This window comes from Vitis vinifera, chromosome 12, assembly GCF_030704535.1.
Source record: "Vitis vinifera cultivar Pinot Noir 40024 chromosome 12, ASM3070453v1".
NCBI lineage: Eukaryota > Viridiplantae > Streptophyta > Magnoliopsida > Vitales > Vitaceae > Vitis > Vitis vinifera.
The window spans coordinates 20,571,857-20,594,057 of NC_081816.1; the positions used below are offsets into that span (position 1 = coordinate 20,571,857).

At 38.9% G+C, this 22,201-nt stretch overlaps 1 protein-coding gene across 2 annotated transcripts in view; it reads left to right on the plus strand.

Annotated features, from left to right (window-relative positions):
• The window catches only part of LOC100256709 (UDP-glucose:glycoprotein glucosyltransferase), a 72,268-nt gene that overhangs the window by 21,759 nt on the left and 28,308 nt on the right, over window positions 1–22,201 (plus strand). For both annotated transcript variants that reach the window (XM_010659381.3, XM_059741367.1), the window contains exons 6-13: window positions 565–661; window positions 797–909; window positions 1,047–1,162; window positions 4,596–4,653; window positions 14,248–14,400; window positions 14,493–14,591; window positions 14,710–14,871; window positions 16,303–16,371. In XM_010659381.3, the coding sequence (XP_010657683.1) occupies window positions 565–661; window positions 797–909; window positions 1,047–1,162; window positions 4,596–4,653; window positions 14,248–14,400; window positions 14,493–14,591; window positions 14,710–14,871; window positions 16,303–16,371 (867 nt within the window). The remainder of the gene's footprint in view (window positions 1–564; window positions 662–796; window positions 910–1,046; window positions 1,163–4,595; window positions 4,654–14,247; window positions 14,401–14,492; window positions 14,592–14,709; window positions 14,872–16,302; window positions 16,372–22,201) is intronic.

Below are 22,201 nucleotides of genomic sequence, written 5' to 3' on the forward strand. Positions count from 1 at the left end.
CCATGGTCAACAGATGCAACCTTTGTAAAGACGATGAAGAATCAACCAATCATATCTTTGTTCATTGTGATAAAACAAGAGTGCTTTGGACTTTTCTTTTAGTAGTCTTTAGCTTGAAATAAGTGTTCCCAGTTTCAGTGAGAAAACTCCTTGAGTGGAGATTTAAGGGGCTGGATAAGAAGAGAAGAATTGTTGTTTGGTATATGGCTCCGGTTTTCTTATTTTGGTGCATATGAAAAGAGTGTAACTGATAGATTTTCGATGAAGAAGAGTTCTCAGATCAAAGATTGAAGGAGTTCTTGATTAAATCACTATTGGAGTGGTCCCATGTATCATTGGAAATGGAGGGCCCCTCTATTCTAGATTTCTTAGATGCTCTTCCTTGTGGATAGCTTGGCTTGATTTGTAGGCTGTTCTTGTTCATGTCTTTTGGTGCTGGTATTGTGATGCTCTACGTACACTGCCTGGATACATAGGGTGCACCCCTCTCTTTGGTGCTTTTTAGTCCATGTTGGTGTTGTCTATCAATTTCCCCCCCTCACTACTGTGTTTGTCAATATGCAGGAACGCAAACCTGAGCTGTCATCTGAGATAATGGCTTTTAGGGATTATCTCTTGTCATCAACAATATCAGATACTCTTGATGTTTGGGAGCTAAAGGGTATTTATCATGACTGTTGATGAAAAGTATATGATTTGGGGTTTAAATTTTTGTCACTATTGGTCATGAAAATTATCTGATTTGGATTAATTATTTAAAATAACTGAAATTTGCCTAATGATGACTTTTTAACAGATTTAGGACATCAAACTGCACAGAGGATAGTTCATGCCTCTGATCCTCTGCAGTCAATGCAAGAGATCAACCAAAATTTCCCTAGTGTAGTTTCTTCCTTATCTCGCATGAAGGTAAATCATCCTACTAAGATGTTGCAGGTCCTAAATGATCTAAAAAGGTGTCTGTTGAAACATGGAAAGTTTGTTCCAAGGATATCTAATGCTTTTAGACATCCTGATTAAATGGTATGGTGCTGAACATTTTGCAGCTCAATGATTCAGTTAAAGATGAAATAATTGCAAACCAGCGAATGATCCCACCTGGCAAATCATTAATGGCTCTGAATGGTGCTATAATCAATATTGATGATATTGACCTTTATCTGTAAGCTTTTGCTCCTCCTAATTTCTCTTTCGATTTAATGCTGAAGATCTTACACTTAATCCTGATTGTTTGTAGTAATTTGATATTTGACAGCTTTGAAATTATGTTCTCTTATATTTCAGTTTTTGGGCTGGGCTCACTGTTTTGAAGCCCTGAGCGTACATGATAAGGATTAGACATATTACTATCTTCTTTGCTTAAACAATATTTTTATTAATTTATTTGATTTCAGTTCTTGGCCTCTGATTAGCAGCAATTTGATTTATAAATAATTATGGCTAGTCGTTAATATTTTTGATATTTAACTGCTTCTAGACATGTGACTAACTGGGTTATCGATACAGGATGTGGAATAACTATGAAATGTGATAATTAGCTATTCCTAGAACACATTGTTAAGGACTCTGTTTGACCAAACTTTTTCTCATAGTAGGATTGTAGTTTGGGTTGATCCCATATAGCATCTTCCATTCAACATATTTTGAGATGGTAAGTTGACTTAGTCTATCCTATAAAAGAAAAACTGAAAAAGTAAAAAGAATAATTATATAAAAAAAATAAAAATTGAAGACTTGATCCAAGTTCAGTGTGTTCTGTTCCCATGCAATATCATTCTGTATTTTCATTTCCTCCAAAATTGAAGCCAACTTCAACTGTTTCATGTTGAGTGTGATACTTCAAAAACTTGGTCTCATACCTGGAGAAAGGTCGGGAGTCTTTGGTGGATAGCTAACATAATATCCATGGTTCCAGCTTTATGAATGTGAACCTGACAGTTGATGGATGCAAGTAGCCCTGAAGTGGCTGGGATATATGCAAGTGGAGTTAAGCAGGTTTTTCAGCATCTACATAAGATCCTTTCATATGTTCTTTTAAAACCCTGAAGCCACCTTATGTTTAATATCATGTAAGTATTTAAGATGATGTGTTCATAAAGAAAGCTGATTTCTGCTTGACTTTTTGATTGTCAAAATTTTCCCCCTTTTAGTCATTTTGATACCAAACTAAATTTGTTGATGATGAAAGAAATGTACAAAGAGGAAAGAAAGGGCAGAAACAACCAAAGGGTGCAATAAAAGCAAATTGCATGGCTTTTAGGCTGAAGTTGAGAAGGATCCAGAAATGGAAGAGGCATCTCCTTCTTTGACTCAATTAATAGAGATCCCTTTCTTCATGCTCAGGGCTGATCACAGACTTCCTCTAAGGCTACCAATGGAGATCTCTTCACTTTTATGGCTTCTCCATGATTGAGCATATGGGAAGATGGTGGTAATGTTGCTTTCATAGTTTCTCAAGATTCCACTAATACCCCATTCTCTTGGATTTTCATGGGAGCAAGCATCATGGTTTAGCTTGATGATTTTAGGTGGAGGTGACTATCAGTTTCTAATTGGGCAGAAACAGTGGGAATTTGGGCTGCAATGTGGGCCAGTTGGGTGAATGGAAAGCTAACTCATGCCGAATCTGTTTATCAATATGTTTAATCCATGCCAAACCCAACCTAAGATCAGATTGACAATTCTCAACCCATGCCAAGCCTACGGGCAACTCAGGTTCTTACTAGTTGTCAAAGAAAAAGCCCACTCCCATTAAATAAAACTATTATTTCAAGGCAATAAAATTAAGCCATATTATGGAATAAATTGTTAAAAGTTAAATGTCTTAAATCCATAAAATATATTATTAGTTGCCAATGTTTTAAAAGGTCAAAGTCAGTATTGAGGCATTTTGCCTAAATGAGATGAGGCGTCAACAACAAGAAGAATACGAAGAATGACAACAATAACAACAACAATAGAAACTACTGATAATGATAAAAAAATAATTTGGTTATTATGAATTGTATGGCTTCTTTTTTTATTATTCAACACTACCATTGCTATCATAAGTGGGATCATCCTAGTAATAATAATCATATTCTTTTACTCTATTATCCTTCACATCAATGTTAATGTCTATGCGTTTTTTTTCTTCATCTATCAATTATAGTGGTCTTTTTCCTTTATTTATTATAATATGGAATTAATTATTATATATGAGTTCAATCATTACAATGGCCAACAACTCCTTTAGTTCCTCTTCTCAATCTCATTCTTCCCTCTCCATTTAATTAATAGTTAACTAAGCTTGTACTTTATTAAAGGTTTAACCCTAGTCTTTTTTTTTTGTTAGGAAAAATTGGATATATTTAATAGGACCAAAGAAAAGGTACATTAGAGTACACATGATGTGTACAATAAGCACCAATAGACAAACAAAAAAGAAGAGAAAAAACCAAAAGAAAAGCTCCCTCTCTTTACTTGGAGTTAAGCCAATCAACCAAAAAACAAGCTCCCTTTCAATATAGATTTATTTTTTGTCAAATCTTTTTTCCTAGCCTTATCTAATCATTCAACTTTAGTTTTCTTTTCTCCTGCTAATTTCATATGGAAATTAAAAGCCCCATCAGAGGTCAAGACATTTGCTTGGTAAATGGCCAACAAAAAGGTTGATACCAATGGCTTGCTTTAGGTGAGAAGACCTTTCAAAGCCCTTATTCCGGATTGTTACATTTTGTGTGTTTTTTTGATAGATAAAGAATTAAATTGTATAAAAAGAGCTGCCAAAAGAACAACCCAATGGATACAAGAAACAAACCTTCCTCTGCCTCCAAGGCTCAAACAGGAGAAAAATTTACCAAAAGAATTAGAGCCTCAATAAGTGCCCAACTAATCAAAGAAACTCACTAAAGTTGGAGGAAAATCATCTTTAAACAACTTAATTTCTGACCAAAGAAATAAAACAAAAGCTCTTTTTAGCCTTTGGATTGAAAACATCTCGTCATGGAATGCAATTCTGTTCCTTGCCTTCCAAACTGTCCATAATATGCATAAGGGGCCTACACTCCAAACCTTCTTGTTGATTTTTGATATATAGATCAAAAAGGTTAAAATAGCCGTGTTGAGACGTTTTGATGTCTTTTGGATTGTTTTTCTTTTCCTTTCTTTTGATCAGGTTTTGTATTCTCATCATTCTCTTGTTTACTCTTTTAATGATTTTTTTTTTTTTTTGATAAAAAAAATGTTGAAAATGTTTTCGAACATCTAAATATAGTGGGGGTAACTCATAATGAAGAAGTAGAAGAGCTTAATTTTTTATTTATTTATTTCTTTTTTTTTTTTATGCTTCTTACATGATAAAAACATGAGGGTTGAAAGTTATAATTCTCTTTTTTGGAAGCTTATCTTCCATGTTAACCTTCTTGTGGGAGTTGCTATTTCTAATGCCTTGTGTTCTCATTAAAATATAAAACCTGTGTCCATGTTTGTCCCATGATCCATTTGTTCACTAATTTTTATTGTGCATTGGATACTCATTTGGATGTCTTCATTAATTACAACTATATTGTCATTTCTTAACTTTTTATAGCACCTTTGTATTATCCTTTTGACAGGCTAATGGACATGGTTCATCAGGAGCTATCATTAGCTGATCAATTTTCAAAATTGAAGGTAAAAAAACCGTGAACCTTAGGCTAATATTGTTTCATTGTTTATGTGTTTGAATTATTGTATATTTGCTTTTGTTGCCTACAAAAAAAAATTGCATTTGTGCCTGTGCTTGAAGAAAAGAAGAGGCAATTTAAAGGAACCATGGATTCTTGAATGTGTAGTAGTTCATATTTGTAGAAACTGAGAATAATACAATTGTATATTCAATCGTGTGTATTTTACATAATTGAGTCCCTATTTAACATATACACAGAGAGCAAAATATGAAAATATAAAAATCAAACCAAACATTTAGCCTAAATATCAGATCTAATTGGGGTCTCAATCTTCTACCACAATATCCTATAAATCACCCCTCAAATCATACGGGACTTCCACATTCCCCCTCAAGTTGGATCATAGATATTAATCATGTCCAACTTGCAAATAAAATCTTTAAAGCTAGATTTTTGTAACCCCTTGGTGAATATATCTGCCAATTGTTCCCTTGTAGGGATATAAGTCATGCAAATCGTCTCCTTCTCAATTTTCTCCTTTATAAAGTGTCTATCCACTTCTATATGTTTGGTCTTATCGTGTTGAACAGGATTATGAGAAATATTAATGGCGGCTTTGTTGTCGCGATAGAGTTTGATTGGGATCTCTACTGTAATGTGTAGTTCTTCCAACAGTTTTTGCAACCATAGTCCTTCACACATACCTTGTACAACTGCTCTGAATTCAGCCTTAGCACTGCTTTTGGCTACTACACTCTGCTTCTTACTTCTCTATGTTACTAGATTTCCCCAGACATAGGTACAGTAGCCGGTAGTAGACCTTTTGTCTTCTATTGATGCTGTCTAATCTGCATCTGTATAGATCTCTACCTTCTTACTGTCACCCTTCTTAAAGAATAGTCCTCTTCCTGAGAACCCTTTAGATATCTGAGGATGTTATACACTGCTTCCAGGTGACTTTCCTTTGGTGAATGCATGTACCGGCTAACCACGCTTATGGCGAAAGCAATGTCTGGTCTAGTGTGAGAAAGGTAGATCAGTCTACCTACTAGTCGTTGATATCCCTCTTTATCCACGGGTTTTCCGTTGCTTTCTGTCATTTTTCTTGCCTTGATAAGGGTATCGCTTGGCTTGCAACCAAGCATGCCAGTCTCAATCAGCAAGTCAAGTACATACTTTCTCTAGGAGATACTAATTCCCTTCCTTGATTTGACGACCTCTATTCCTAGGAAATACCGCATTTGACCCAGATCTTTTAACTCAAACTCTGTGGCTAAGACCTTCTTCAACCTCTCCACTTCTCATGTGTTATCTCTAGTGAGAATGATGTCATCGACATACACGATTAGAATGGTCATCCTTCCATTGTTGGACTGTTTGAAGAACATAGTATGATCTAATTGTCCCTGTTGGTATCCTTGGTTCTTAATCACCTTTGCAAATCTATCGAACCTTGCTCTTGGAGATTGTTTGAGACTATACAGAGATTTCTTCAATTTGCATACCCTGATTTTTTCTTCTTCCTTACAAAACCCTGGTGGTAGCGTCATAAACACTTCTTCTTCCAGCTCACCATTCAGAAAGGCATTATTGATATCAAACTGATGGAGTGGCCAGTCTAGGTTTGTTGCCAAGGATAAGAGATCTCGTATAGTGTTCAGCTTTGCCATTGGTGCAAATGTCTCGGTGTAGTTGATGCCGTAGGTTTGAGTGAACCCCTTTGCAACCAGGTGGGCTTTGTATCGTTCTACTGTGCCATCCGCTTTATATTTCATTGTGAATACCCATTTACAACCCACTGGTTTCTTCCCTCTCGGCAAAGTCATCATCACTTCCCAAGTCCCATTTTTTTCCAATGCCCTTATTTCTTCCACCATTGCCTCTCTCCAATCTGGAATCTCCAAGGCTTCTTGAATGTTTTTAGGAATCTGGATTCTATCAAGGTTAGTCGTAAAAGCATGACACTTTGCAAAAAGAGTATTATACGACACAAATTTCGAGATAGGATGGAGAGTACATGAACGAGGTTGCTTCCTAAGAGCAATGGGTAAGTCATCTGTTATCTGATCTGGATTGGAGTCAGACTCTCGAGGGGTTGGAGCTATCACCGGTTATGACTCTTTTAGTGTTTCGGAGGTGAGTGTCTCATTAGACTTCGATTTTGCCCTCTTGAGTAGACGAGTGTTTCCCTATTTGTCTGTATTTCCGTATCTCCCCTTGAGTTCAAGTGTCCTTCTATATTAGGCGAAGGGGTAGATATAAGGCACGAAGTGGATTCGAACATAGCAACGTAGAGGTAGTCTAAGGTTAAGGGTGGTCTAGTTTCACTCACGGACTCCCCCTGAAGCGAGTAGTAGGGAGTATGCTTAAAGAATGTGACATCTAGGTTAACATATAGCTTCTGTGAAATTGGGTCATAGGATTTGTAGCCCTTTTGTGTGGAAGAGTAGCCAAGAAAGACACATTTAAGCGCTCTGGGATCCAATTTGTTCTGCTTAGGTGTGTGAGCATGGACAAACACAGTGGACCCAAAGACACGAAGTGGAAGATGTGCACTGAGTCTAGAATGGGGAAAAAACTCTTGGAATTTCTGGAGAGGTGTGGCAAAACATATGATCCGACTTGGCATTCGGTTAATTAGGTATGTGGTTGTCAAAATGGAGTCACCCCAAAATTGTGAGGGCATGTGAGAGGTAAACAGCAAGGCACGAGCAACTTCAAGAATATGTCTCTATTTCTGTTCTGCAACCCCATTTTGCTGAGGGGTGTCAACGCAAGAACTTTGATGGATAATACCATTTTCTTGTAGATAAGTGCTCAAGGAGTGATTGAAATACTCAATACCATTATCAGTACGAAGAATTTGAATTTTGTTGTGAAACTAAGTTTGTATCATAGAGTGAAAGTTCATGAAGACTGATCGGATCTCAGTTTTATCTGTCAACAAATATACCCAACACGGGCGAGCGTGATCATCAATAAAAGTAATAAACCATTTTTTATGGGTCCTATTAGGGGTATGTGAGGGTCCCCATAGATCATTATGAATTAGAGTAAATGGTATGGGTGATTTATACTTAGATTTAGGAAAAGATGCACGATGGTGTTTGGCAAGTTCACACACTTCACACTGAAAATCCCATGAAGCTTTATTTGAACATAGTGAAGGAAATAAGTGTTGCAAGTACTGAAAACTAGGATGACCCATCCTTTTGTGCCATAACAAAAGTTCACTTTCCCCAGGACTAGATGTAGAATTACAAATAGTAGGACACTGTCCACACACATTAGCTTCGTTGAAGTAATATAGCCCCTCACGTTCCTTAGCATTGCCAATTGTCTTCCCAGATGATAGGTTTTGAAAAACACAATGAGAGGGTAGGAATTTAGCTGAGCAATTAGACTGTTTGGTTAATTGGCTAATAGACAACAAATTGCAAGATAAATTAGGAATAGGTAGGATAGGGTTGAGAGTAATAGATTCAAAAATACAAATACTCCCTTTGCCAACAACTAGGGATAAAGTACCTTCTACAATTTTTACTTTTAAATTACCGGCACAAGGAGAGTATGTAGAAAATAAATGATGAGCATCAATCATATGATCAGATGCACCAAAGTCAATAATCCAGGGAGTAATATGAGACGTGGTGCTAAGTGCTGTCAGAAAGGTACCTTTGTGGGTTAAAGAACTAGAGGACAGAGTAGTAGAAGATTGACCAGAGGCTTGGAAATTAGAAAAAAGCTCATATAATTTCGCAAACTGGTTGGAATTAAACCCCACACTAGAAGCTGACTGATGATTTTCTATGGGTGTTTTATCTGCCTAGGTTTTGGTGGAGGCTTGATGACTATGGGCTTTATTGGGTTGTCTGGACTTCCAATCCGCAGGCTTGCCATGTAAAGTCTAGCAAGTGTCTTTAGTGTGGCCCGTTTTCTTACAATGCTCACAATAAGTCCTCTAAGACTGTCTTGGGCCAGATCCAGCATGAGGCCCACGGGTTACAAGTGTTGAAGCCTCGGGGCCAGAAGTGAGATGTTCTCGCAACATCACTTTCCTTCTGCTCTCCTCACGTCGCACCTCAAAGAAGACCTCTCAGATGGAGGGCAGCGGCCGACGACTAAGAACTCTGCTCCTAACGTTGTCAAGCTTGTGGTTCAGCCTCGCTAGAAACTCGAAGACTCTCTCGTTCTCCATCTTCTTCTTGAATCGCACATTGTCACCCGTGCGCTCCCATTCCTCTTTGCGGCTGAAATCGAGTTCTTGCCACAAACCCAACATCTCGGTGTAGTATTCCGTGACTTCCCGATCTCCTTGCTTCATCTGCCAGAGTCGCATCTTGAGTTCGAAGATTTGGGGAGCATTCTTGGCATCAGAGTATGTTTCCCGTATCGCACCCCACACATCCTTTGCCGCCGGGAGGAACATATACGTTTTGCCAATGGTTGGCTTCATGGAGTTGATCAAGCATGAGGTGATGAAGGAGTTTTCAGACCGCCATTTCTGGGATGCTGCTGCATCAGTCGGAGGTGGTCGCCGAGTCTCGCCGGTAAGAAACCCTAGCTTTCCCTTTCCGTCAATAACAAGCTTGATTACTTGTGCCCACTCTTTTTAATTCTTACCGTTCAATTTTTCAACGGTAAAATGGAGTGGGTAGTTGTCAAATGCACCGACCGAGCCCATGGAGGAGTTTATCTCCGACTCTCTTTCATGGGTTGCCGATTGACTGGACTCATGGCTGTCTCCTTTTTGGGCAGCCATGGATTGATTAGGGTTTTAGAGCAATCCGTGCTTTGATACCATGTAGAAACTGGGAATAATACAATTGTATATTCAATCATGTGTATTTTACATAATCGGGTTTCTATTTAACATTTACATAGAGAGCAAAATATGGAAATATAAAAATCAAACCAAACATTTAGCCTAAATATCAGATCTAATTGGGGCCTCAATCTTCTACCATAATATCCTACAAATCACCCCCCAAATCATACGAGATTTCCACAATATTCTAGCATGTTTCTTAATCATTTTTCAGATTTCTGTGAAGTTCCTAGGTCCTCCAAGTAGACTTCCTTTTGTGCTGGTTGGGAGATGAGAAGGATCATTTACTCAGATGGGGTATCTGAATGTAGATCTAACAGTTAAAAATTAGAGAATTTGAGGGGTACTTGTGTTGGAAACTAATGGTTAATTTGAGACTTTTAGTAACCAAAGCTCTTGATACATTGTTAAATTACCAGGTGCCTATAGCTAGTGTTGTTCTAACCATTAGATGGGTGCAGATGGATTTGCTTTTTTAAACTAGTATTACTTCTTTGGCTTTTTTATCAGACTTTGTATAGAGGCTTTTGTACTTATTGGGAGGAAGTCTTATCCTTCTTAATATTTACCATATCACTGAATGAAATTGTTGTTTTTGATTAAAAAAAAAAAAACAGTTGACTTAATGGGTTTAGTTGTTACATGCTAAAGCTTGGACTCAAGGTGGAAACCTTGCTGATCTAATTTTAAATCAGGTTTCTATAATTCCATTTAAGAAAGCTTGAAACCAACAAGCTATGAGGCTAATATAAAAATCCTTGAAGAGAAGAAAAGAAGGAAATTTCTTGTCATTATATGTAAATATATATATAACCCCAGAGAGATAGCCACAAGAGCTTTTCATGAAATTTTCATTATCTCTCTGGTGATTTTTGAAAAACAAGGGAATTTTATGAACAAATCCTTGTGGATGCTGGTTCAGTTAAGATTAAGCATAATCTGGATAAGTTTAGCATATATATATATATACAAAAAAACAAGTTATGACTCCTTACTTTGAGTTAGGCCAATCAAAAAAGCATATCATAGATTAAGAATTCTCATCTGTGTACACTTTGACCCATTCCAAAAAAAGTATTCATAAAAGATGATTTAATTTTTTGTTCTGACTATTCTAAATCTTCAAAAGACCTTCTGTTTTTTTTCCTTCAATAGTGTTCAAAACAAACACAAAGGGGTAGCCCTCCAATTATTTATTTATTTAATTATTTTTTCTTTTCCATGAAAAATTCGTGCCAACTCAACAGATTTCCTCTTACTATGGAGTGCATAAACCAAACCACACCAAAAAAAAAAAAAAAAAAAAAAAAGCTACCATAGGATGCTTTAGGGCAGTGAAGAAGTAATTGATCAATTGATTCTTCCTCAACTTTGCACAAATAGCATCAATTCGACATTGTTCATCCCTTACTTTTAAGTTGATCAATTGCTAAAATCCAACTCTATGTTGCTTCCCATGTAAAGAATCCCATCTTCACAGGTATGCTTAAGGAGTGGTAGAAGAATTTGACTTGGAACTTACCACTGTTGGATTCCTTTCACCCCATTACGTCATCCTCCTCTCTCCTAATCGGGTTCTTTGAAAAATTCTTCAAAAATGCTATCACTCCTTTGATCTTCCAATCATGAAAGTGGTTAGAGAAGTGGGGACTCCATTGACCTCTCTCTCCTATTTGCTCCCACACCTTTGCTACCCATGATTCTTTATCATTGGCTATAAAAAATAAAGTCGAAAGAGACTCTTCTAATGACGAGTTACCACACCATCTATCTTTCTAAAATTTGACCCTTGTTCCATTGCCCACCGAGAAATGAGATTTGCTTATAAAGGACTCCCTCCCATTTCTAATAGCATTTCGCATGCTCACCCTATAACCACTCCTCAAAACCTTTAAGCACTATCCCACTTTTTAATATCTTTCTTTTGATAGGCTTTGAGTGCAATCCCACTTCCCCTTCCCAAACTTTTGTGCTATAACACTTTTCCATAGGGATTCCCTCGTGGTGGCGTATCTCGAACTCAACTTGCTAAGGTGTGCCTTGTTTAGAGTAGAGACTAGAGAGGTTTATAATGCCAAGGCCTAATCCTTAGTACTTTGGAGGTTTGTTATTCCCATATGGGTTGTGGTACTTCATAGTTGTATAGGTTTACTTAACACTTTGGAGGTTCATACCTTTTGTTTAGTGTTTTTTTATTTTTTGGAGGATTCCTCATTCCTCATCCTTCTTTTGTACCTCTTGATACCTAACTTAATTTATTACATTGTTTTTTCTCATAAAAAAAAAAAGGATAATGCCAAGGTCCCCAAATTTTTTGTTCGAGTAGGCCATGGACCAATTAACCAAATGAGGTTTTTTCATTGTTGCACATCCACCCTAAAGGAAATTCCTTTGAATCTGATCTAATCTTGGAATCGCCTTTTTAAGTAGATTGGTAGGCTAAACGAAGTCCCTTTTATTAGGGCGAGTCTCCTTGCTTTGGAAAAAAATTGCCTCTTCCACATGGTGAGCCTTTTTTGGAATCGTCTTCCATTCCATCCCAAGCCCTTACTGCTTTGAAAGGAGCTCCCAAAGGCAAGCCTAGATGTATGGTGGGTAGATGCTCCACCCTACATCCCAACGTAGTGGCAAGACCCTTCACATTTTCAGCTCCTCTTAACCAAAATTAGCTCACTTTTCTTTAGATTAATTTTCAATTTGGATATTACCTCAAACCACATAAAAGACCGACTTAGATACTCTAAATATTCTTGACTAGTGTCACAAAAAATCAGGGCAACATAAGCAAACAGGAGATGGGTCGTTTCTAACCCCTCACCTCCTCTACTACCCACCTTGAAGCCCTAGATTAAGCCCCCTTCCTAGCTCTCCTAAGAATTCGACTAAGCACCAGGGTTCCCCTGCTCAACACCCTGGGGCTCTAAAAAAATCTAGGTTGAGTCCCATTAACTATTAAATAGAACTAAAAATTTTGTTGTGGAGATGCACCATTTGATCTATCTAATCCAATGACCATTTTCTCCGTGATTGTCATTAGGAAATCCCATTTCACTTGGTGGTGTCCCAACTTTCTTTATAAAAAGCTAAGGTAAAACCATCAAGACCTAGAGCTTTTTCTTTGTCCAATCTGAAAAATTGCTCCTCAGATTTCCTCTTCTGTAAAGGATGCTGTAGCCAACTAAGAGATTGAAGACCAATCCAACCTTCTAACCTCCAAGTATCCTCAATTGATTTGTTGCATAGGCTGGCAAAGAAATTCAAAATCTCTTTTGTTATACTTTGTTGATCCTCCAACAACGCCCCATCTACAAACACAAGAGACTTGATATATTTCTTTTTCCTCTTACCATTTTCCACTTTACTGAAATACTTGGAGTTGTAAACCCCTTCCTTTGACCCACTTTACCCTAGCTCTCTTAATGACAATTGCTCAAGTTCAATCTTTCTAGCATGTCTCAATGCTGCTAATTCACTTGTCAAAGCACCTTCCCCTTCACAAGAATCTACCATGGGAATGTCTTTTAAGATAGTGTCTTTCTTCTCTTTTATATCCCTAAAGGTTTCCTTCCTCCAATTTTTTAATTTTGCTTTCATGAATGGCAATGACCTTCTCATCTCATCTGTCAACAGGTGGATCTCTTTACCAAGATCTAACATCAGTCTTAAAATCAACATGAGATAACCACATATTCTCAAAATCTAAAAGGACCTAGGCCCTATTTAAAAGGATTGGAGTCTTTTTCTTCAGTTCTTCTAGACACCTTGGATCATTTCTGGTTTTAGTAGTCATTTTGCACCTTGTTCAAGTTTCTTCTTTCCTATGTTTTTTCCTCTTTTCTTTGTAAATGGTAAGCATTCATCTTCAATAGCCTTCCTAACTCCTACCATATTTGGGTTTGACTCCATAACGCCAGTTTTGGATTTCAGGAATGAGTCTTGCCTAATGATGAGTAGTTGTGTGCTGGTTAATCTTTTTTGTCTGCTCTTGTACCTGAAGACAGCTTGAATGGAAATATATCTCTTCTTGGAATCCTGCTCTGACCCAGAGTTTGAATTCAGATTTGGGGTTTATGGCTTCTGTTGCTAGTTTTGGGCCCAGGATCTCTCTGGGTGCACACAAAGAGACAGATGCAAGAGGACTACATGCCAATGTTTTAAGCAGTTATTTGACACCACCTAGAGGGCCGTATGGCAGAAGCTTTAAACTTTAAGATATGATTGTAGACCACCTGACTCAATCAAAGCTATATTGAAGTACTAATAGAGTTTTTAGCCTTCCAAAATAGGAGAGGTTTTTCAAGATTTCAAATTTGAGATAATGTGTAAAATTTGTTTAAAGATTGGATAAAGTTGATAAGACGCATTGGACCTTATTTGAAAGAAGTTTTGAATTTGATATAATTCCAAAACATCAAGTAGATTTGAATCTTCAATGAAATTTGGGAATTAATTGGAAAGTTAATTGTAGAAGTTGCTTATTTTATCTATGAAAATTGTGAATAATTCTAGGTAAGATCAGTAGAGTTCCGAGTTTGGTGCAGGAAAGGTAAGGTAGACAAGCTAGGCCTTTTAACTGCCTGATGCCTAATTGTACAGACCTAAAGTCTGTACTTCCAGAATGAACTGTTCATCTAGATGATGCTTGTGATGCTAAAAATTCACCTTTTGAAAGGCCAATTGAATTTCCCCTCTATTCTAGTTATTTTTTTGCATTCCTTCCTTTTCTAGATGAGTCCCATTATGAACTAATTACAATTGTTAAAAATTTAGATTCCTCAAAGCACTGTTCAGAAGCTCCTAGCAACTCAACCTCCTCCTGAGTCAAATATGTTTCGTATTGATTTCCGCTCGACCCATGTTCATTATCTCAATGACTTGGAGGAGGATGCAAGGTACAGGCGATGGCGAAGCAATATAAATGAGGTACAAGTTTTTCAATCATAGTTGTTTTATGTGAAGATATGCTTTTGATGGATTTCTCTGGAAACATACTTTCTAACTCGTCTTTGATGAAGATCTTGATGCCAGTTTTCCCTGGCCAATTACGTTACATCCGCAAGAATTTGTTCCATGCAGTTTATGTTCTTGATCCTGCCTCAGTTTGTGGACTTGAGGTAAGTTCAATTTGCTTGCTAATTATTTGATATCCTTGAAAATGTCTTTTTATTTGTATTATTTTTGTTTATGTTGCAGAATCTAATCATGTAATTTTGTTTTGTGTGACATTTCCAGTCTGTTGATATGATTATATCCATGTATGAAAACAATCTCCCAATGAGATTTGGAGTAATACTGTATTCTACAACATTCATCAAGATGGTTGAAATGAGTGGTGGTGAACTCCAAGTTTCCAAAGCGGAGGATGGTCAAGTTGAGGAGGATATATCCAATTTGGTATTTGCTTCTTTTCATTCATTTGTTTGCTTTCTTATTTTTTATTTATTCTTAGTTTTTGCCTTTTGTTTTACATTTGTCATTTTTTCGTAGTCTGCTTTCTCCTTGAGCTATTATCACAAGTGACTACTGTAGTAATTTGCGAAAATGAATCACCACCCACCAGAAATTGGGATCGGGAATTTTTTTTAGTATTAATAAGGTTGGGGTTGCATTTTATTTCATTTTTGTTTTAACCTTTTGACTAACTGTCATTTACCTGGATTTTACTGAGTTGGGACAAGAGTTTCTTGTTTGAAAATTCATGTTCATGAGTGTTCCCATTATTTTCTGTAACCAATTTAGGTTCAGGCCTATGAATAGGGAAAAATCAACCTCGTTTGTTCAAACATTTTGTTTGTTAGAACTTTTATTCCTGGATCCTTCAATTTCATCCAATGTACCTGTGTTGAAGGACATTACACAGGTATGGGTATATGATCCTTGTTGGACACTTCTATTTTACTTTGGGTGTGACTGTTTGATTTTTTTATTGATATCCTTTCAGTGTTTTAACCTTCTTAGTAATAATTACATTAGAGAAAAAGAAGAGTTAGTTGAAAAGTGAATCTTTGTCAGAATATTTAGGGATAAAAGGATAAAAAAGGGATTAGAGGGAAAAGATGACATCTTTTAAAAAGGATATCTTCACTTCCAATTTGTTTTTAATTGATTTTTCTTTTATTATGCCGTATCCTAACACCCATGCCCCTTTTTTGGATCCTTTTTAGCTGAGTTCCCCCATATTCTAAAATTTGAATTGTGAAGGATCAGATACCGAGATACATATCCCCATCAGACACTTATACCTGAACCCGTGCAACATAGAATTTCATAACAAAGTGCCTAATGAAAAAAGGGGTGTAATTTCTTATTTTGCAAATTCCCATGGCCAGTCATTGCATGCCACTTACCTAGTTTATGCTACGTAAAAGTGATTATGGCATGATCATCCGTAAACACCATGTGTCCTGTGTCACGACCTAGACTGTTCTCCACTAGCTTGGTGTTGGATGTCTGCTACCATGGATTGAATTGCATGGTTGGCTCCATATTTATGGTTTGTGCTCACTATCACTAGATCTCTTCATGTGCGACAGTATTACAAAGTATTTGGGTCTGCTTTTTTCCATTGACGTTTCTGCAATCTTGAAGTGGAAGTTTATTCAACTGTAAAGATTTGTATTGGAGGTCCAAGCTCAGCCTTTAATCTGTTCCATGTTTTTACTATTTCAAATTTCTGCTCCAGCTTTTAGATTCAAAACACTTTGCTGGTCTGAAACCATTGTCTGCCTTGCTGCTGTATTGCTACATGCCCATCACTTTTTTGTTCAGTTTTGGTATATTGACTTTTGTGGTGCTAATGGAAATTGACAACAATTTGTTTTGCAGATTATACGCCTGTTCATTTATATTAAAGAGGACCAGGGGACTCAAATGGCTTTCCAGTTTTTGAGTAATGTACGGATATACTTTAACCATTTCCTTTGGGTGAAGACTGATAGTACCAGTCTGTAAAATTGATATTTGATCAATCTATCACCGCATTTACTATGCTGCTTTCCTTTTTCTTTTTCTTTTGCCCCATTTTTCTGTTGAATGTGTCTCATGTTTGTGCTGGATGTGAGTTGTGACACCTACCTCTGTGTTCATGTTTATAAATTTCTTCCTCATTGGTGAGGAGTTAGATATGTCTTAATTTCCAGGGCCTTACTCTAGCAGGATGTTTTAATTATATGGTGGTTATGTGATGTCCCACATCGGATAGGGGAGAATGTTCCTGGCGCTATATATGTAGAGGCTCCTCTTAACCAAGTAGACGCGTTTTAAAACCGTGAGGGCCCCCTTGGGCCCAAAGCGGACAATATCTACATGGTTGGGTGCGGGTCGTTACAAATGGTATCAGAGCCGATCCCCGACCCCGGTGTGGGGGTTTGTTTGGCTCAGTAAGGAGTGTTTGTCTGTTTGACCCCGCAATCCTATGGGACACAATGAGGACGTTGTGTCTGCATGGGGGGGTGTTTGTGATGTCCCACATCGGATAGGGGAGAATGTTCCTGGCGCTATATATGTAGAGGCTCCTCTTAACCAAGTAGACGCGTTTTAAAGCCGTGAGGGCCCCCTTGGGCCCAAAGTGGACAATATCTACATGGTTGGGTGCGGGTCGTTACAGGTTATGCTGAAGATATTGTCTAGTTATAACTTCTGATGTGTCGATGTGTGCATTATATATATCTTTTGTGTAGTATATACATTTTTGTGATTCCATCCTATTGGCAATTATCTGACACGCTCTTGGCTCTTGTCCAGTTGTGCTCTACTCTGCTAGTTTCAATTTCCTTATGTCTGAAATTTTCATTTTTTTTTTCTTGTTTTATGTGAAAGTGAGAATGTTCTGCCCTAGTTATTCGTTACTGCCTCATCTTATTATGCATGAATAAAATCCCATTTATGTTAATCTGAAACTTCAATTAAAATGAGGCAATTTTGAAGGTCTTAGTGGAGAATTTTCCACAGAGAATGGGAAGGACCTTGAAGGTCTTAGTGGAGAGGAAGACATTCTGGGTTAGTTTCGAGGGAGAAATCGGAGGAAGATGGTGTTCAATAACAGAGCACAGCAAAGGCTCTGTCTTCGTCTTAGGTTTTGAGAAGGAAGAGGTTAGCTGGTTGATAGAACAATTGACAAAGGCCATTGAGATGAAGATTTTTATGGGTTTCAACAGAAAATTTAGAGGAAAGAACAGAGTTCATCTATTGGAGGTTGGCTTCAACGAGCATGGCAGGTATATAAGATTATCAGAATTCGCATCCAGAAGGAAGTCAACCTTTTTGGTAATACCTGAGGGGGACAATGGCAAGGGATGGGAACTTTTGAAGGAAGCGTTGTATTCAATGCTGGTGGTCCCCTCCTCGGGTTTTGACGAAAAAGGTAGGCAGAGCAGGGAAGGAAGGAATTTGCACAAACTCGCGGGTCCCTTGCAACGGTCCTTCGCGAATGTAGTCAGAGAAGAACGACCGAGGAGAGGCGGCCTTGTTTCTGTAGGGAGATGGGCGAGGGCCGTGGTGTGCGAATGTCACGATGATTCTGTTAACTGGGATGAGGTTGGTCGGGCTATGGCGAGAAGGTTAGGGCACAAAGGCGTGGTGACAGTGATTCCATTCGCCGGAGGAAAAGGATTGTTTTTTGTAGAAACCTTAGAGGAGGCTGTATCACAACACGAGTCAAGGTTCATCAGGATTAAAGGAGGAAATACAGTCTTGTTGAGAAGATGGTCGCCAAAGGAAAACTCAGAAATAGAGGGGAAATTCAAGGAAGGTTGGATTGAGTTAAGGGGTTTACCATTCCATTTATGGTCTAAGGTTCACTTGAAGAAAATCATGGAGCAATGGGGGACGGTGACAGAGATAGATTGGCGTACACTGAAAATTTTTTATCTAAGCAAAGCTAGGGTGAGAGTTGTTATGAAAGAAAGATCGGTGCTTCCCGCTTTGATTGAGGTGGTAGATGGGGGTTGGGACTTCACAGTCTCAGTTACAGTGGTAGGGAAAGAAGATGGCATGCAGGCTAGAAAAATAGGTGAGTTAACTTGGCATTTGGCTGAGGCTCACTCGGGGATAGCTGGCAGAAGAAGGGAAGTTGAAGATCGATCAACGGCTGGAAAGGTGTCCTCGGCTGGGGCAGCTGACAGATTGATGGAGGGGAGAGGTGGTCAAAAGGCTGGAAATGATCTCGGGAGGACACGTGGAACGAAGTGGACAGAAGAGGGAAACAGCTGGCATCCAACGTTTTTCAATTCAAAATTTAAAAGACTGAAGGCAGGTGGTGTTGGGCCAAAGCAGGCTGGTAAGGTCAAAGCCCAGTCAAATCTCGTGGATGAGATCTGGGCCTCCAAACATTTGTCAAGGGCCCAATCTTTTAGTAAGCCCAGGCCTATGTTAGAAAATGATGTGGGCTGGAAGAGGGAAGCCCCTGGGAGAGGCCCGATCCAACAGATGGGCCAAGAGTTGGGCGGTAAGCAAAACAGTTCGTGGAAGGGCCCGTCACACAGAGCTTCTCACGCTGCAAAGGGGAAGGCGAAGGTAGGTTACGAGGACTCAAAACTTCAACAAAGGGACCCCACGGTGATGCGTGGTTCAAAGAAGCTGTGGAACGTCCTACTTCCGTCAAGCTCTGAAAGCCGACAAGGAAATCGAAGCCGAGAAGAGCCAGTTACGGCTGAGAGATCGCCGACAGGTAGCGATTCTCTTTCAGTGGAAGAAGTCGCCGAAGTGGGATCTCTTTTGTTTCAAGGGGGTCCCGAGGAAGGAACGACGCCGACGGAGGAAATCGTGGAACAAAGGAATACTCCTAGGGTTCCTTTTATGTCAAAAGAGAAGGAGAAAATGTGTAATATTGCTATAGAAGAAGACGGAGAAGGTGTTAAGGGCTTTGTGGGTTATTCTCATAGTGGATCTTCAGTCGCGGATCATCCTTCTTATCACGAGAACAGTGAAAAAAGGCTTATCTTTGGGGGGGACTGTGGATTGACGAAAGTGGGAATTTTCCAGGTATCTGCTCATCATACTTCTCAGCCTTCTCTGCCTTTACAGTATCCCTTCTCTGGTGTGGCTCCTCCATACCAGAGTCCTTTTGATCCCGATCTCTCCATTTTAGCCTTTCATTCCCAGTTTCCTATGAAAAACCGAGTGTTAACTGAAAATTGCTTAAAAAGAAGTGACGTTGGGGATCATCGTCTTGGGTATGTTGGCAATCCTAATCATGTTGAAGTGGAGTCCCAGATGGCTGGAATGAATCTGATGTTTGAGAGCTTTAACTACGATATGTCCAATTCCAGCTCGCCTCACGGGGTCCCTATTCTGGGCGCAGTAAGCAAGGGAGACTCAGATTTCTCCCAGATGAGTGGATTCCAAATAGAAGGTCTTTCCCCTAGCAAGATGGCTAAAGTTTGTGAAGTCTTGAGTTCCTTGGATATTAAGGTGTACTTAAGACGAAAGAACAGAATTGCCATAGGCAATTGAGATTTGGTGGTGAAGGTCTGGAGTTATAGGGGCAGTGAGGTGTTTTTATGAAGATCATAAGTTGGAATATAAGGGGGTTGGGATCTAGGACAAAGAGGAGGGTGGTTAAGGATTTTCTGCGACTTCAGAATCCGGATGTAGTGATGTTTCAGGAAACAAAAAGAGAGGTGTGCGACAGAAGGTTTGTAGGTAGTGTCTGGTCGGTTAGAAATAAGGAGTGGGCTATTCTTCCGGCGTGCGGGGCTTCAGGAGGGATTTTGATCATTTGGGACTCAAAAAAAATGAGAGGTGAGGAGGTGGTAAGAGGATCCTTTTCCGTCTCAGTCAAGTTCTTGTTGGATGGAAGCGGACCATTGTGGTTGTCTGCAGTCTATGGTCCAAACAATTCCTCAATTAGGAAGGAGTTTTGGGTGGAGTTGTTAGACCTTTTTGGTCTTACTTATCCCTCATGGTGTGTTGGAGGTGACTTCAATGTGATAAGGAGAAGATCAAAAAAACTGGGGGGATCTGGAGTCACTTCCAGCATGAGGGATTTTGATGGTTTTATAAGAGAGAGCGAATTACATGATCCCCCATTAAGGAATGCCTTTTTTACTTGGTCAAACATGCAGGAGTCACCGGTGTGTAAGAGATTGGATCGGTTCCTCTATTCAAATAAGTGGGAGCTTTCCTTCCCTCAAAGCCTTCAAGAAGTTCTTCCTAGATGGACATCAGATCACTGGCCGATTGTCTTGGATACTAATCCGTTCAAGTGGGGACCAACACCTTTTAGGTTTGAGAATATGTGGTTGCAACATCATAATTTCAAAGAGAGCTTTAGCAGTTGGTGGAGAGAATTTGAAGGAAATGGTTGGGAAGGTCACAAGTTCATGAGGAAGTTACAATTCGTTAAGGCAAAATTGAAAGATTGGAATAAGAATACTTTTGGAATGCTTAAGGAACGGAAAAAAACCATATTGGATGAAATAGCTTACATTGATGCCATTGAACAAGAAGGGGCTCTCTCTTCTGATCTTGCAGCTCAAAGAGTTATAAGAAAAGGGGAGTTAGAGGAGCTAATTTTAAGGGAAGAAATTCATTGGAAACAAAAAGCTAAGATAAAATGGGTTAAGGAGGGGGATTGTAACTCAAAGCTGTTTCATAAAGTGGCTAATGGGAGACGTAACAAGAACTTCATCAAACTCTTGGAGAATGAAAGAGGTTTGGTGTTGGACAGTTCCGAGAGCATCATAGAGGAGATATTACTATATTTCAAGAAGCTTTACTCGAGTCCTCCTGGCGAGTCATGGAGAGTAGAAGGTATTGATTGGTCCCCTATTTCAGAAGAGAGTGCTTCTAGGTTGGATTCCCCTTTCGCCGAAGCAGAGATCTTTAATGCCATCTTTCAGTTAGATAGGGATAAGGCGCCGGGGCCTGATGGTTTCACCATAGCAGTTTTTCAGGACTGTTGGGATGTGATCAAGGAAGACTTAGTGAGGGTGTTTGCAGAGTTTCACAATAGTGGGATTATTAATCAAAACACTAATGCTTCCTTCATAGTCCTTTTGCCTAAAAAGAGTCAGTCAAAGAAGATTTCGGATTTTAGACCTATCAGTCTGATCACTTGTCTATATAAGATAATAGCAAAAGTATTGTCAGGGCGTCTAAGAGGAGTCCTACAAGAGACCATCCACTCCACTCAAGGTGCTTTTGTGCAAGGGAGACAAATTCTGGATGCAGTTCTTATAGCCAATGAGATTGTGGACGAGAAAAAGCGATCAGGGGAGGAGGGAGTTGTGTTCAAGATAGACTTTGAAAAGGCTTATGCCCATGTGAAATGGGATTTCCACGTGTTGGAGAAGAAGGGTTTTAGTTCTAAATGGAGGAGTTGGATGAGAGGTTGTCTGTCGTCGGTATCTTACACTATTCTAGTGAACGGTAATGCTAAAGGATGGGTCAAGGCAGCTAGAGGTTTAAGACAAGGTGACCCTTTATCCCCTTTCCTATTCACTATTGTTGCAGATGTGTTGAGTAGAATGTTGTTGAAAGCTGAGGAAAGAAATTTGCTAGAGGGCTTCAAGGTAGGTAGAAATAGATGTAGGGTGACCCATCTGCAATTTGCAGATGATACTATCCTATTTGCTAACCCTAGAGAGGAAGAATTGCAAACTCTTAAGAGTTTATTGTTAGTGTTTGGTCAAATCTCTGGGCTTAAGGTCAATCTTGACAAGAGTAATCTTTTTGGCATCAATCTTGATCAGAATCATCTTTCTAGGTTAGCGTTGCTGCTTGA